The sequence below is a fragment of the Juglans regia genome, chromosome 4 (genome assembly GCF_001411555.2).
Source record: "Juglans regia cultivar Chandler chromosome 4, Walnut 2.0, whole genome shotgun sequence".
NCBI classification, from domain to species: Eukaryota; Viridiplantae; Streptophyta; class Magnoliopsida; order Fagales; family Juglandaceae; genus Juglans; species Juglans regia.
In genome coordinates this window covers 32481201-32494527 of record NC_049904.1, presented here as the reverse complement: position 1 = coordinate 32494527, position 13327 = coordinate 32481201, and the positions used below count along the sequence as shown (strand labels likewise).

The 13327-nt window shown below is 34.5% G+C and overlaps 2 protein-coding genes and 1 non-coding gene across 4 annotated transcripts; 2 read left to right on the top strand and 1 right to left on the bottom strand.

Annotated features, from left to right (window-relative positions):
• The first annotated feature begins 2680 nt into the window (after nt 1–2680).
• On the top strand, nt 2681–6015 carry LOC108982715 (gamma-tubulin complex component 3-like). 2 transcript variants are annotated; one of them, XM_018954165.2, is made up of 3 exons: nt 2681–5138; nt 5245–5704; nt 5801–6015. In XM_018954165.2, exons 1-2 carry the CDS (start codon nt 2866–2868, stop codon nt 5534–5536), a joined length of 2565 nt encoding a protein of 854 aa, XP_018809710.2. In that variant the 5' UTR covers nt 2681–2865; the 3' UTR covers nt 5537–5704; nt 5801–6015. The 2 variants fall into 2 exon arrangements, with proteins under 2 accessions (XP_018809710.2, XP_035545681.1); XM_035689788.1 differs by lacking the exon at nt 5801–6015 and having other exon boundaries at nt 2681–5028; nt 5245–5419.
• Nucleotides 6016–7434: 1419 nt separating this feature from the next.
• Nucleotides 7435–9256, top strand: LOC108982717 (activator of 90 kDa heat shock protein ATPase homolog 1-like). The gene is made up of 3 exons (XM_018954172.2): nt 7435–8516; nt 8592–8671; nt 8804–9256. Exons 1-3 carry the CDS (start codon nt 7647–7649, stop codon nt 8895–8897), a joined length of 1044 nt encoding a protein of 347 aa, XP_018809717.1. The 5' UTR covers nt 7435–7646; the 3' UTR covers nt 8898–9256.
• A 1498-nt stretch (nt 9257–10754) lies between these two features.
• On the bottom strand, nt 10755–10836 carry TRNAS-GCU. The gene has a single exon. It is a non-coding gene; the product is annotated as a tRNA-Ser (tRNA).
• Between the last annotated feature and the right edge of the window lie 2491 nt (nt 10837–13327).

Here is a 13327-nt window from a genome sequence, read left to right as displayed (position 1 = left end):
GCACGAGTACCTTTTCCATCTGATAGCATATAAACACAAGTGTATAGTGTAAATGACGTGCAAACGTAACTGACGTGGAGATACTTGATGAGAGAGACCGAGCTGATGAGAGAGATGAGAGAGAGTTGAGGAGAGGGAGAGACCGAGCTGCTTGAGCTGGTAAGAGAAAAAGATTGAGTTGATGAGAGAGAGAGCTGATGAGAGAGGAAAAATTCATTTTAAATTTGATGTGGCATAAACGACTGCATATCTGTTGTATCTACCGTTGTATATATAAGAACTGTATAAACAATTAGTTCCAAAGTATTTTTTTTATTTTAATGTGAAATTAATAATACTGTTGAAAACTACTTGCAATCTTATACGTATAAACAATTATGCCATATTATTTCGTACTTATCAACTTTATCAACCAAACCTAACGAGGGGAATCCTTTTTGCCACACTCATCTTTGTAGCATCTTATTTGTTCTATCATAACATATCTTCATCTATATGCTATAATATATTTTAATGGTGGCTCTACGGATATTGTTGGAGCTCCCGTTAGTATATTTTATTTATATTTTTTTATATGTATTTTATTAACATTTTATAAATATATTTTTAAAAAAATTAACAACATCATTAAAAAATATTTCATTAATTATTAAATAAAAAATAAAATAAAAAATCAGTGGGAGCCCCAGCAAGAAGATTAATATTTTTTATATTTTAAATTAAATTATATCACGTAAATTGTATAGTGTATATGCTTTTAAATATAATTATTGAATTATAATATATATCAGGTGCATAATTCGCAAAGCACTGAAGAACAACGAAAGGGCGCATTTGGTTTTGTCACGTTGTGTGTACATAATCATGACTCATTGACTCATATGATTGGATTGAAAAGGCCCTACCGACCTTTAAAAAAAATAAAAGGCCCTACCGACAAAATAAACAACTGAGACGTCATCCTAAACACCAAGCCATATTTTTCAAAGACTCGGCCCAACCCAATTTAACCACGTATTAGGTATCGTTTATTTTTATAGATAAAATAAAATTAAATAAAATGAGATTAAAATTAAAAATTAAATAAAATATTATTAAAAAATATTTTTTAAATATTATTTTTATTTTGAGATTTAAAAAATAAAATTTTTTATTTTATTTTATATAAGAATTTGATATAAATTAAGAGAAAATATGAAAAAAATGAGGACTAAAGCATGGTTACAAATAAAAATTATAATAAGGACTCTTTTGGGGAGTGAGATGAGATAATCATTTTGTAAATAGTAATAAGATAGTTTGTAAATAGTAGTGAGATAGTTTGAGTTTAATATTTTTTAAGTTTTGAAAAATGAGAGAAAAAAATTGAATAAAAAAATTAGAAAGTTAAAATATTGTTAGAATATAATTTTATAATAATATTTTTGTTTGAAGTTTGAAAAAGTTGATTTTTTTTTATTTTTTATTTGAAAGTTTTAAAAAGTTGTAATAGTTAGTTTAAAAAAGTTATAATGATTAATTTAAAAATATTTGTATTTAAATTATGTTTGAGAATGAAATGAGATTATAATTTTAGGATAAAATCTATTTCCAAATAAGCCCTAACCCTCTTTCAAAAGTAATGTTAGGTATAATAATGTGCAAGTTTCACACATTTTATTTAAATAAATAAATCTAAAATTTATATGAAAAAATATTTTTTTAGTAGTGTACTCAAATTTTTTGTTAAAAAAATGTAGAAACTTACATACTCTAAAATCGTATTTAATATTAATTCTCTTTTAAATGCTAAAAAAAAAAATTCAGTAGAGATGAGTTTTAAAATTAAAATTAAAATTAAAATTCAGGCAACATAATTTGATTTGTGGGAAAATAAATAAGTTCCAATTGATGTAACTATTTCTTTTAGAGGCCCAATTGATGTAAAAATTGGCATGAAAATCTTTGTATTTTTATGTAGGGTAATGATATTCTTAGATTGTATTTAGATGTTGAGCTGAATTGAACTGAGTTGAGTTCTTTATAAATAATAGTGAGTTGAGATGATGAAGTAAGTATTATGAGACACACCTAAGATGGATTTAAATTTGTTTGAATGTTAAGATATATTTAGATATGTTTATGAGAAATTGAAAAAGTTTATGAATCTTGCGTGTAAAAAGATTTTGAGTTGAAAAAGATTGTGGGTCCCATATGTAAAAATGTATTGAGTTGAGTAATGTTTAGTAATTTAAAAATTGTGTGTTTGAATACTAGATTATGTTTAAATTTAAACTTAATTCAAATGAACTCAACTGCTTCTATGTTCCATACTTTATTTACTATTACTTTACTACTCAGCTATTATTTTTTTCTTTTTTATCTTTGAATCTAGATTGAGAATCTCATAACATGACATTTTTGCATAATTTAGAAAAAAATAAATAAATTCAATCAACCAACATAATTGTGTAATTTAATCAAAAATAAATTTAATTTTATAAAAATTGACTTTTTTTTTTTTTTCGTAAATCAATTTTTATATTTAGTTTTAATTAAATTATATAATTACATTAGTTGAATTTATTTTATTTTAAATTATACAAGAATGTTATATTTTAAAATTTTTAATCTAAATTCGAAAAAAAAATTCAATAATAAGGAATGGTAAGTCGCCAAATTCAGAGACCTACCTCACCTGGTGATATTTTCAGGTTCCGAGTTTCAACGCCAGCGGATGTGCTCCAACACGCAGAGTACACCAGACCAGACCCCATTTCAAAAAGTTGGCTTCTCGTTTCCGCGCCCATACTTCCGTCCGCACATACTCGCAAAAAATTCACAATCCCCTTCTCTTTCTCTGTGGGTGCGAGTGTGTGAAGGGCAATGGAAGAGGAAGACCACCAAAAGGTCTCAGATCTGATCAAAGAGCTGGTCCTACGCTTGCTCTCCCGAAACCCCACCTCCGATTCGCACGCCCTTGACCCTGATTCTCCCGATTTTCGCAACTCTCTTCGCTACGCAGTTCGCTTACTTTCCAGCCGAATGACCCCCTCCATTGCCCCCGACGCCGCCGCCATCGCCGAGTCCATCAAGCGCCGTCTCGCCACCCAAGGTAAGTCCTCCGAAGCCCTCACTTTCGCCGAGCTTAACTCCAAGTTCGCCTCCAAAACCGGCCTAGGTAGCGTCAATAACAAATGGGCTGTCCTTTATTTGCTCAAAATCATAGCCGACGACCGGAAAGCCGCGAAAACCCAGTTAGATTCCTCGGTTTTGTTGCCCCATTTGGCGTTAAACAACGCCGAATCGGGTAATCGTTATAGGGTTTCACGTACTCTAGGAAGCAAAGAAGAAGATTGGAGAAATGGGGTTTTGTTAGTCTCAAAAGACCCGGAAAATCGACGTGAAATTGCATTTAGGGAGTTCGTGAACTTGGTTAAGGAAGAGAATGAGGTGTGTGAAGAGGTTTTGGTGAGAGATGTGTTGTATGCTTGTCAAGGAATTGACGGGAGGTACGTCAAATTTGATAAAAATGCTGATGGGTTTGTTTTACCGGATTTAGTAAAGGTTCCAAGAGCAACCCGGGTAGTCGTCCAGAAGCTTTGCGAATTGGGTTGGTTGTTTCGGAAAGTTAAAGGGTATATTTCAGAGAGTATGGATCGGTTTCCTGCCGAGGATGTGGGAATCGTTGGGCAGGCCTTTTGTGCTGCACTGCAGGATGAGCTTTCAGAGTACTACAAGTTATTGGCAGTGCTCGAAGCACAGTCGATGAATCCTATTCCGCTGGTTTCTGAGAAGGTGTGCTCTGAAAATTATCTTTCATTGAGGAGACTGTCGGTATGGTTTGCAGAGCCGACGGTGAAAATGAGGTTAATGGCTGTTTTGGTTGATAAGTGTAGGGTTTTGAGGGGTGGGGCAATGGCTGGGGCTATTCATTTGCATGCCCAGCACGGTGATCCACTGGTGCATGAGTTCATGAGGCGCTTGCTCCAGCGAGTTTGTTCTCCACTTTTTGAGATGGTAAGGAGTTGGGTTTTGGAAGGGGAGTTGGAAGATATATTTGCGGAATTTTTTATTCTGGGTCAGCCTGTGAAAGCCGAGTCTCTTTGGAGAGATGGTTACAGGCTCCATGCTGGGATGCTTCCTTCATTTATCTCACAATCTCTTGCACAGCGCATTTTAAGGACTGGTAAGTCGATAAATTTTCTTCGGGTTTGTTGTGAGGATCGTGGTTGGGCGGATGCTGCAACAGAAGCTGCCACAGCTGCTGGGACTACAACAAGAAGAGGGGGCCTGGGTTATGGTGAAACTGATGCCCTTGAGTCTTTGGTTGATGAAGCAGCAAAGAGGATTGATAAGCATTTGTTGGACGTTATGTACAAGGAGTATAAGTTCAAAGAACATTGTCTTGCAATTAAGCGGTATTTACTGCTTGGACAAGGTGATTTTGTTCAGTACCTAATGGATATTGTCGGGCCAGAGCTTTCAGAGCCCGCTAACACCATTAGCACTTTTAAACTAGCGGGCTTGCTGGAAACTGCAATTCGATCTTCTAATGCTCAATATGATGATTCTGACATATTGGATAGGTTGAGGGTTAAGATGATGCCACATGAAACTGGAGATAGAGGCTGGGATGTTTTCTCATTGGAATATGATGCAAGAGTGCCCTTGGATACAGTGTTTACAGAATCTGTTATGGCAAGGTATTTAAGAATTTTTAATTTCCTGTGGAAGTTTAGGCGGGGGGAGCATGCGCTTATTGGTGCCTGGAAGACGATGAAACCAAACTGTATTACTTCTCATTCCTTCACTAAGCTGCAGCGTGCTGTCAAGTTCCAGTTGCTTTCAACACTGCGGCGATGCCAGGTTCTTTGGGATGACATGAACCATTTTGTAACAAACTTGCAATATTATATCATGTTTGAAGTCTTGGAGGTGTCATGGTCAAATTTTTCGAGTGAACTGGAGGTAGCAAAGGATCTTGATGATCTACTGGCTGCACACGAGAAGTATCTCCATTCAATTGTAGAGAAATCCCTCCTTGGAGTACGTTCCCAAACCCTTTGCAAGTCACTCTTTTTGCTCTTTGATCTTATATTGCGGTTCCGAAGTCATATCGATCGATTATATGAAGGCATATGTGAGCTAGAAGCAAGGTATTCATCTGTATTATTGTTGTTATATTTCTGTACAAATTTTTGTAATATCGTAAGAACTGCATTCGGTCAAGCTAGTATATACTAATGTACATGTTTGCTGCAGAATGGAATCCTCTTTACCCTCTCGAGACAAGAGCAAATCACGGAGGCCAGTAAGTGATAAAGCTTCAGAACCTGGGTCCTGGATAAGTGATGGCAGGAAGGCCCTCACACAACGTGCCGGTGAATTTTTTCGAAACACGGGACAAGAATTGGATGAAATAGCAAAGGAATATTCATTGCTGCTTGAGGACTTCCTTTCTCAGTTGCCTGTGCAGCAGCATGTTGATCTAAAGTTCCTACTGTTCCGGCTTGACTTCACTGAATTTTATAGCCGGTCTGGTCCTAGTTTATAGAAAATAAGTTGACGTGTTAGAGTTTGAGGAAAGTTTCCACGATCAAAGCATAAAGAAAATGCTTCAATTTGCTAATTGCTCCTGCCCAAGTGACTGAAACAATCATATTCATCGGGGCTGGCTGACTTCAGGACAATATAACAGTTCATGTTTAGTTGCTCTAATTCGGTATGTGAACTTTTAGCTCCTTTATGTTTTCGTAGTCCGTATGCACAGTTTAAAATATTTGTCGGAGATCTGACATAGGCATGTCTTAATTTTCAGATGGTGGTTGCTCTTTTCTGATGGCTTTATGTGGAAGTTTGATTGACTTGAAGGTATATAGATTAGGGGGTGAATTGTGGTAGTGTTTATCTGATATGTGAATGATTTTCTTTGGGAAGATTTCTTGCGACTTTCACAAGCTGTGCATCCAGAGCTTGGATACTGTACCATAAGTTTTATATTGTCTAATGATAAGCAATGTGTGTTTACCTATCTTTTGCATCTTCCTTCACTTGGATTCATTACTTTCTCCTCGTTCGTCTAGCTCTGTTGTGGCATAGAAATAAACCATTGCTTTTTGAACCAACGAACACCTATAGAGTCGTTTTTGCACTTAGGGAGGGAAGGTTTGGATAATGAGTTGAGATGTGATGAAATGAAAGTTGAAAGTTGAATAAAATATTATTTTTATTTTGATATTTGAAAAAGTTTAATTGTTAATTGTATTTTGTTTAGAAATTTAAAAAAATTGTAATGATTATATAAGATGAGTTGAGATAAGATGAGTTTTGAATCCAAACAAGGCTTTAAAGAGGAGATTTTTCATAAATTTATGCTCGGACACGATTCTTTTTATGATGATAAAAACAATTATTTCTATTAAATGCAGCATAAGTAGACTTGAATATGAGAGAACCAACCTTCAAGCAATTACTGATTGGAGAATGAGCTGATGGTGTTTATAAACTTATTTTTCACTTATTAAATAAGAGCATCTCCAACGCGCCCTCTCAAAACACCAATTTCTTAAAATTGTATCCATTAGGCTTGGTTTGGATAGCAAGTAAGCTTTCATTTCATCTCATCATATTTTATTTCAATATTCAAACATCATAAATATAATATTTTTTAATTTTAAATTTTTATTTAATCATTACTTAATTATTATAACTTTTTCACGCTTCTAAACAAAATATAAAAAATAATTTAATTTTTTCAAATTTCTAAACAAAACTTATATTAAGAAAATTATATTTTATCAATATTTTAACTTTATAATATTTTTATTAATTTTTTCTCTATTTTTTTAAAATTTCATAAAATATATCAATTTAAACAAATTCGTTATAATTTACAAACTATTTTACTATTATTCACATATTATTTTATCTCATCTCACTATCTAAGTCTAATTCCAAAATCCCACTTCAACATGTTGTCTAAGTTCTTTTGACTAACATAAAGCTACATGGATGTTTGGAAATATTTTTCATCTCATTTCTTTCTCAAATATCATTTAAATATAAATACTTTCAAACTAATCATTATAATTTTCTCAACTTTTCAAATAAAAATTAAAAAACAATTCAACTTTTTTAAATTACAAAATAAAAATAATATTAAAAAATATGATGTTAATAATATTTTAATTTTATATTTTTTTATTTAATTTTCTATCTCTTATTTCTTAAAATTCAATAAAAATTTATCTCAAATTATTTTAATATTATTTATAAATTATTTTATTATTATTTATAAAATTTTAATCTCACCTTTAAGGATGCCTTAAGTCACGACAGTATTTTTCATTTTTAATAATTTAATGGCATAACTCAAAGAATTAATCGGGGCTTTTATGAAAAAATAATTTCCTACCACTTTTTATCCAAACATGGTTAAATTTTCTATAATTTTCTAGACTCACTCCAGAACCCACCTCCTCCTGGTTCAAGTTCTAATCTTGATTTTCTTCTTCCACTTTCCCTCACTTTAACCATCTCTTTCTCTCTCTCTGTGTCCCCCCCTTTCTCTGAGATTACGGTACGCATAATCAGGCTATTGCACACATACTAACTCCTCTCGGAGCTCCCTTTATACTTTAATTTGGGTTCTCTAACATTGGGCAATGGCAAAGTACGGAGAGGGTGACAAGCGGTGGATTGTGGAGGACAGAGCTGACGGCGCCAACGTCCACAACTGGCACTGGGCCGAGACTGACTGTCTCGATTGGTCCCGAAACCTCTTGTCCAACCTCCTTTCCGGTCTCACCGTAACCGACGGCGAAGGCGATCTCTTCATCAAGATCAAGAAGGTTGACAAGGTTGACGGCGAGGCCTACCTCAACGTTCGCAAGGGAAAGATCATACCCGGCTATGAGATCAGCGTCACGCTCTCCTGGGAAGGTGAGGCCAAAGACTCCGACGGCAATTCCCTGCTAAAAGCCGAAGGTCTCGTCGAAATCCCCTACATTTCCGACGAGAACGCCGACGAGGACCCCGAATTGAAGGTCTCCATCAAGGACGAAGGCCCTCTTGGGAGGAGACTCAAGGAGGCCATGCTCGCGAAAGGGAAGCCCTTGATTTTCGATAAGGTCAGGGTCTACGTGCAGACCATGGCTAAAGGTGGGCCCGCCAAGGACGAATTGGAGGTCAAGAAGATCGTGCCGAAGGCTCAGTCGACGGTGGCTGCAACGAAGCCAAAGGAGTTGGTTGTGGAAAAGAAGGCGGCGGCTAAGAAGGAGGCGAAGAAGGGGTTCAAGACGATAACTTTGAGCGAGAAGTTTAGCTGTCGGGCGAGGGATATGTATGAGATACTGATGGACGAGAATAGATGGAAGGGTTTTACGCTGAGTAATGCAAGGATTAGCAAAGAGGTGGGTGGGGAGTTTAGCATCTTTGATGGGTCAGTAACTGGGACCAATTTGGAGTTGCAGGATGGGAAATTGATTGTGCTGAATTGGAGGTTCGCGAATTGGGACGATGGCATTCATTCGACGGTGAGTTCTTTTGGTTTGATTAGATTGTAATTGATGGGATTGGTGTAGTGACTGAGTCTTGGATTATTCTTGCAGGTGAAACTTGCTTTGGACGAGCCAGAGCCCGGGGTTACCGTAGTCAAGCTGGCGCATACTGATATTCCTGAGGAAGACAGGTGGGTCTTTGTAGATGGGTCGGCTTGATTTTTTTTTTTTTTTTTTTCCGAAGTTCCTAAGAAATGTAGGAAGTTTATTGTTTTCTCGGCTGGTGGGGTGAAGTTCTCTGTTTGGATTGTTTTTGGTTGCAGGTATGGGAATGCGACTGTGGTGGAGAATACTGAGAGGGGATGGCGGGATCTTATTTTCAACAGGATACGGGCAGTTTTTGGTTTTGGTATATGAGATTTTTGGGATGTGACCACTTATGTTTAGAAGTTCTAATCAATCTTTTTGCTTTTTTCGATCAGTAATGGAAGGCTACTGTGTTTGGATTATGTTCACACTCGAATGTCATGGAATATCTTGATAGTGTGGATTTTGTCTAGACTGTCTTTCAAACTAAACTACCACAACTTTAGTGTTTTCTGTATTGGTAATTCTTCCATCAGTTTAGCAATTTGGTTTCAATGATAGAGATGTCTCTTGTTAAGATTATGCTCCTGCCTACTTTAGATGCCCCTCATCTTGTTTTATCCTGTACTGCATTTGAAGACATCGGAACGCATTACTGCCAAAACTGTCTTCCATTTTTGGCTAGAGAACCGTGGTATTTGTGCTTATTACTGCTTTCTGTTGCATATGAACTTCTTTTTTTTGTTGTTAGCCATTGCTGAATGTGATTGAGCAATTTTAGTATTTAGTAGCAATCTTTTAATTAGTTCTAGTTCCTGGTTTGAAGTCAGGTTCTGTTACGAGGAAATGCTGGTATTTAGAAATCATATTGATGCGTGCTATTCTATTTTGAGATGAACTTTTAATGAAAACTTGAACTATTAGTATTGCTAGCTAAAACAGAAAGATCTCGAGTAGGTAGCTCAAAATGCTGAGGTTGATTTGATCAAAAATTATAGTAGCTTGTGGAATAATTCAGATTTTTTTTTTTGGCACCGGCTGTCCAGGAATAGTGTTCCGATTAATTCAGGGGGTACATAGGCCCTCGGTAAGGAGTTTTCCTCAAGTACACATTGGATAATTCAAAGAGAAAATCTTTCAGTCCGTTGACCCTTAGAGATTGTTTCCACCCAAGGGAATTTGAATCTTAGACCTAAGGGAGCATATCCTCATGCCCAAGGCCTGTACCACTTGAGTCAACTCCTGGGAGTTTATTGCAGATGTATTATGTAAGAGCATCTTCATTGGCTTGGCCAAATGAGAAGATTAGCTAAAATTTAGATAATTTGTACCAAAAAGATTCTACATTGGATTGACCATCTTTAAAATAATTTGAATTTCTGCTACAGTGATTAGTCAAATATAGAGAACTACAATTGGTTCATCAAACATTAAAATAATAATTTCTCACTCCAATTAAGTTTAATCTCAATTTTTTTTATTAGCATTAAATTACATTTGAAAATATGATTTTTTTAATATTAATTTAATTAGAATATAATTATTATTAATATTAAATTGGTAGAATTATAAAATGTGATACAAATAAATTAAATAAAAAAATTATTAACTTAATAATATTTTATTATTATATAGAGAGTGGATGGCTAATCTAATGTGGAGATTGAATTTAAATGGAATAAGTAAATGTAAAAAAGTGTAATATTAGTTAAATTTTAAAGATAAATTTGATCAATCCAATAAGAATGCTCTAACAGTGTCTTAAATCTGATTTGAGTTGTACATTGTTAATTCTGGTCTACGACTTTGAGGTGAAGGCCTGACTTCTTAAAGGCCATTAGTGCGCGCGCCTTCATGGTTGTAGTTGAAAGCTGGGGCTTCTGCATGGATATTCTGCTCAACAGATTAGGCTGGCTTTGTTTTTTAAGAATTTATGACTGTGAGGCTTCGTGCTCGACGGGGAGCAAAGTTTTGAGATGTGTGCGCGTTTTGTAATCCTAAAGAGAGAGAATGAAAAGGCTTTCACCTGCCGGAAAAGAGCTTGAAAACATTCGAATCTTTAGATTGGATAGGTAGTTAGTTCGTATATGGTCAAGGTGGTCTGAATCCATAAGTCTTGGGTTACCTAATTTTCGCGATAGCTAGAAGCGTCGCCTGAGAAAAAAAATTGTAAAAATAAAAAAGAAACGTCGCCTGAGAGATTCGAACTCTCGCGGGGAAACCCCATGTACTTAGCAGGCACACGCCTTAACCACTCGGCCAAAGCGACGGTATGGCACTTAGGCCATTCTATTTATATTTCTTTGTGTTTTGATATAGGACGCATAAGGAAAACTTGTCCAGTTGGTCTTCAAAAATATTTTCCACAGTTCATGAAGTTGTTGGGCCGCCCCAGCGTGAAAAGTTGTTTGACATATTCCTCCCTTACAGTTTTGGGTCTCAAGCAGCCCAAGAGTTGAAGCCCAGCTAGAATTATATCTATTTTTTCTTTTTAGGACTCGATTGTTTTTACAATTATTTTCATTTCATCTAATTATTATATTTTTTTCAGATTCTCATATAAAATAAAATAAAAAATTTAATTTTTTTTAATTCTAAAATAAAAATAATATTAAAAAAATATATTATAATAATATTTTATTTAATTTTCAAATTTTAATTTATCTCATCTTAAAAATAAATGAGAGCAAAGAAGTATTATATTTACAAAGAATATAAATTACAGTTACTTCAAGATAGATGGCCAGGCCATCGTTGTTTCTTTAGTCCTGTAAAGCTTTGTATCTTACGAGAAGTAATTTATTCAAGTGTCGTCCCCCTTGTCTCTCGGCTTTTCTACGGCGCTGGTCATCTTTTGGGGCTTTGTAACAAAAGGTGATGGAGCGGATGGTTCTTCAGTTACAGTCCCTTTTTTTGAGATGAGGGCCAAGGGAACACCTTTTACAATGGATTTGCATATATAATCCTCGAGAATAATTCAAGAAAATATTACAATATATAAAAAGCAACTTTCTTTTACGACATTAATAGAAACGTAAAGTAGTAGATAGACCCTAGTGGCCGGTGATAATTCCCTTTTTATAATCGGAAGACACTGGTTCTTTGTAATTTTTAACATCTGACATGATAACTAGGACGAAAGTTCCTAGCTGGGTTGCAATATTGCTTAATTGGTTCTCATAATTTCTATTATATGGATTATTATTTATTATTTATTATTTATTATTTTGTCATTACAACCCAGATCCTCCTGGGCACGGAATTGCTATTTTAATGAATATATATATATATATATATATATATATGAACTCCGAATAATTATTTGTTTTAAACGTGCATACATATCCCACAAACATGAGTTGGCCGGCTGAGCTGAAGTCCGAAGTTTGAGGCACCGGGACAATATGAGACTCCGAATGCGGAGGTTTTTAATCTGAAACTTAGGATTATCTTGAAGTCACGGCTCTTTTCCTTTTCATATCACTCTGATAGTCCAACATTATTATTTTAATCGTCGATATGAAATAGTAAATGAGAAATCCACCACCTTATTATTTAAGCCAGAAGAGAGAGAGAGAGAGAGTGAAATGGTGGAGTTTGTCCTTTTCAATAATGGAACCACAAAAAGCTTGATTTTAGTTGTAAAGGTCTCCCGACCGTCGGTGGAGGAAAAATAAAAAGAAAAAAAAAAAAAAAGTGGGGGAAGGATGAGTGGTGTACTTATTGGACTCCAAATGATCGATTTATAGAACACCTCTGTTCAAAGATAAGAGTGGAAACAAACAAATGGGTTACCTTTTGCAAGTTTCAGTCTCATTTTCCTTTCTCTCTACTTCATGTATTATTATTATTATTTATTTTGATGACATATGACAAATGACGCATTGAGATGGAGGCTTGACAACTTCCAATTTCGTTGAATATTGTTTGTTTATTGTTATCATTTTCCCACCAAACTTAATAAATATGAAATTTACTTGCTACTGATCTTTTTATAAAAGATAAATTGAGATGAATTGAAATGGTTTATGAATAGTAAAATAAAAGTTGAATTATTTATTATATTTTATGTAGAAATTTAGAAAAGTTGTTTTGAAATTTGAAAAAGTTGAATTGTTTATTATATTTTATGTAAAAATTTGAAAAAATTATAATGATGAGATGAGATGGGTTGAGATGAATTACGAATACAAACGAGGCCTTAATGCTATGTATGCTCTTTAAATCAAATTAATACATGCTTTTGTTTTTCATCTTTAGCTATAATTATCGATATAAAATAATAAATATATAAACATATATATTTAATATTTTGATATGAGAAGTGTTACATAACACATCAAATTACGGTATTTTATAAATTTGTTTTTGTATAATCATTTTGTAGTAATTATAAGCTGAATGATCCAAGGAATAAAGGACTGAAGGGTTCATTTGGAGTTCAAAATGTTCGTGTGTGTGTCAGTGTGTGTGTGTATAGGACCATGTTGTTTTGGTCTGGAAAACGTGAACCCACGATCTCGATGGAATGAACTAAAGATTACAACATTAAGGAAGTAAGACTTAGCATGCAGATGCAACACGTGTAACGATGAAAGTTGTGTTTATTGTTCTATTCTAATCCATATCAAATACTATGGTTTGTTCCTCATTTCATTGCTTTTTTTTTTTATCGTTTTTTTTTTCTCCCTACAAATAGACTTTTGGTGGAGTTGACAATTGACATTAATATTAGTAGTCTTGACGGATATTGATCGATG

Excerpts from the sequence above, each read along its gene's own strand:
- LOC108982715 (XM_018954165.2), top strand. The coding sequence starts at position 2,866 with ATGGAAGAGGAAGACCACCAAAAGGTCTCAGATCTGATCAAAGAGCTG. Across the intron at positions 5,139-5,244 it reads ATATGTGAGCTAGAAGCAAG|AATGGAATCCTCTTTACCCT; the intron begins GTATTCATCTGT and ends TGTTTGCTGCAG.
- LOC108982717 (XM_018954172.2), top strand. The coding sequence starts at position 7,647 with ATGGCAAAGTACGGAGAGGGTGACAAGCGGTGGATTGTGGAGGACAGA. Across the intron at positions 8,517-8,591 it reads ACGATGGCATTCATTCGACG|GTGAAACTTGCTTTGGACGA; the intron begins GTGAGTTCTTTT and ends TTATTCTTGCAG. Across the intron at positions 8,672-8,803 it reads GATATTCCTGAGGAAGACAG|GTATGGGAATGCGACTGTGG; the intron begins GTGGGTCTTTGT and ends TTTTGGTTGCAG.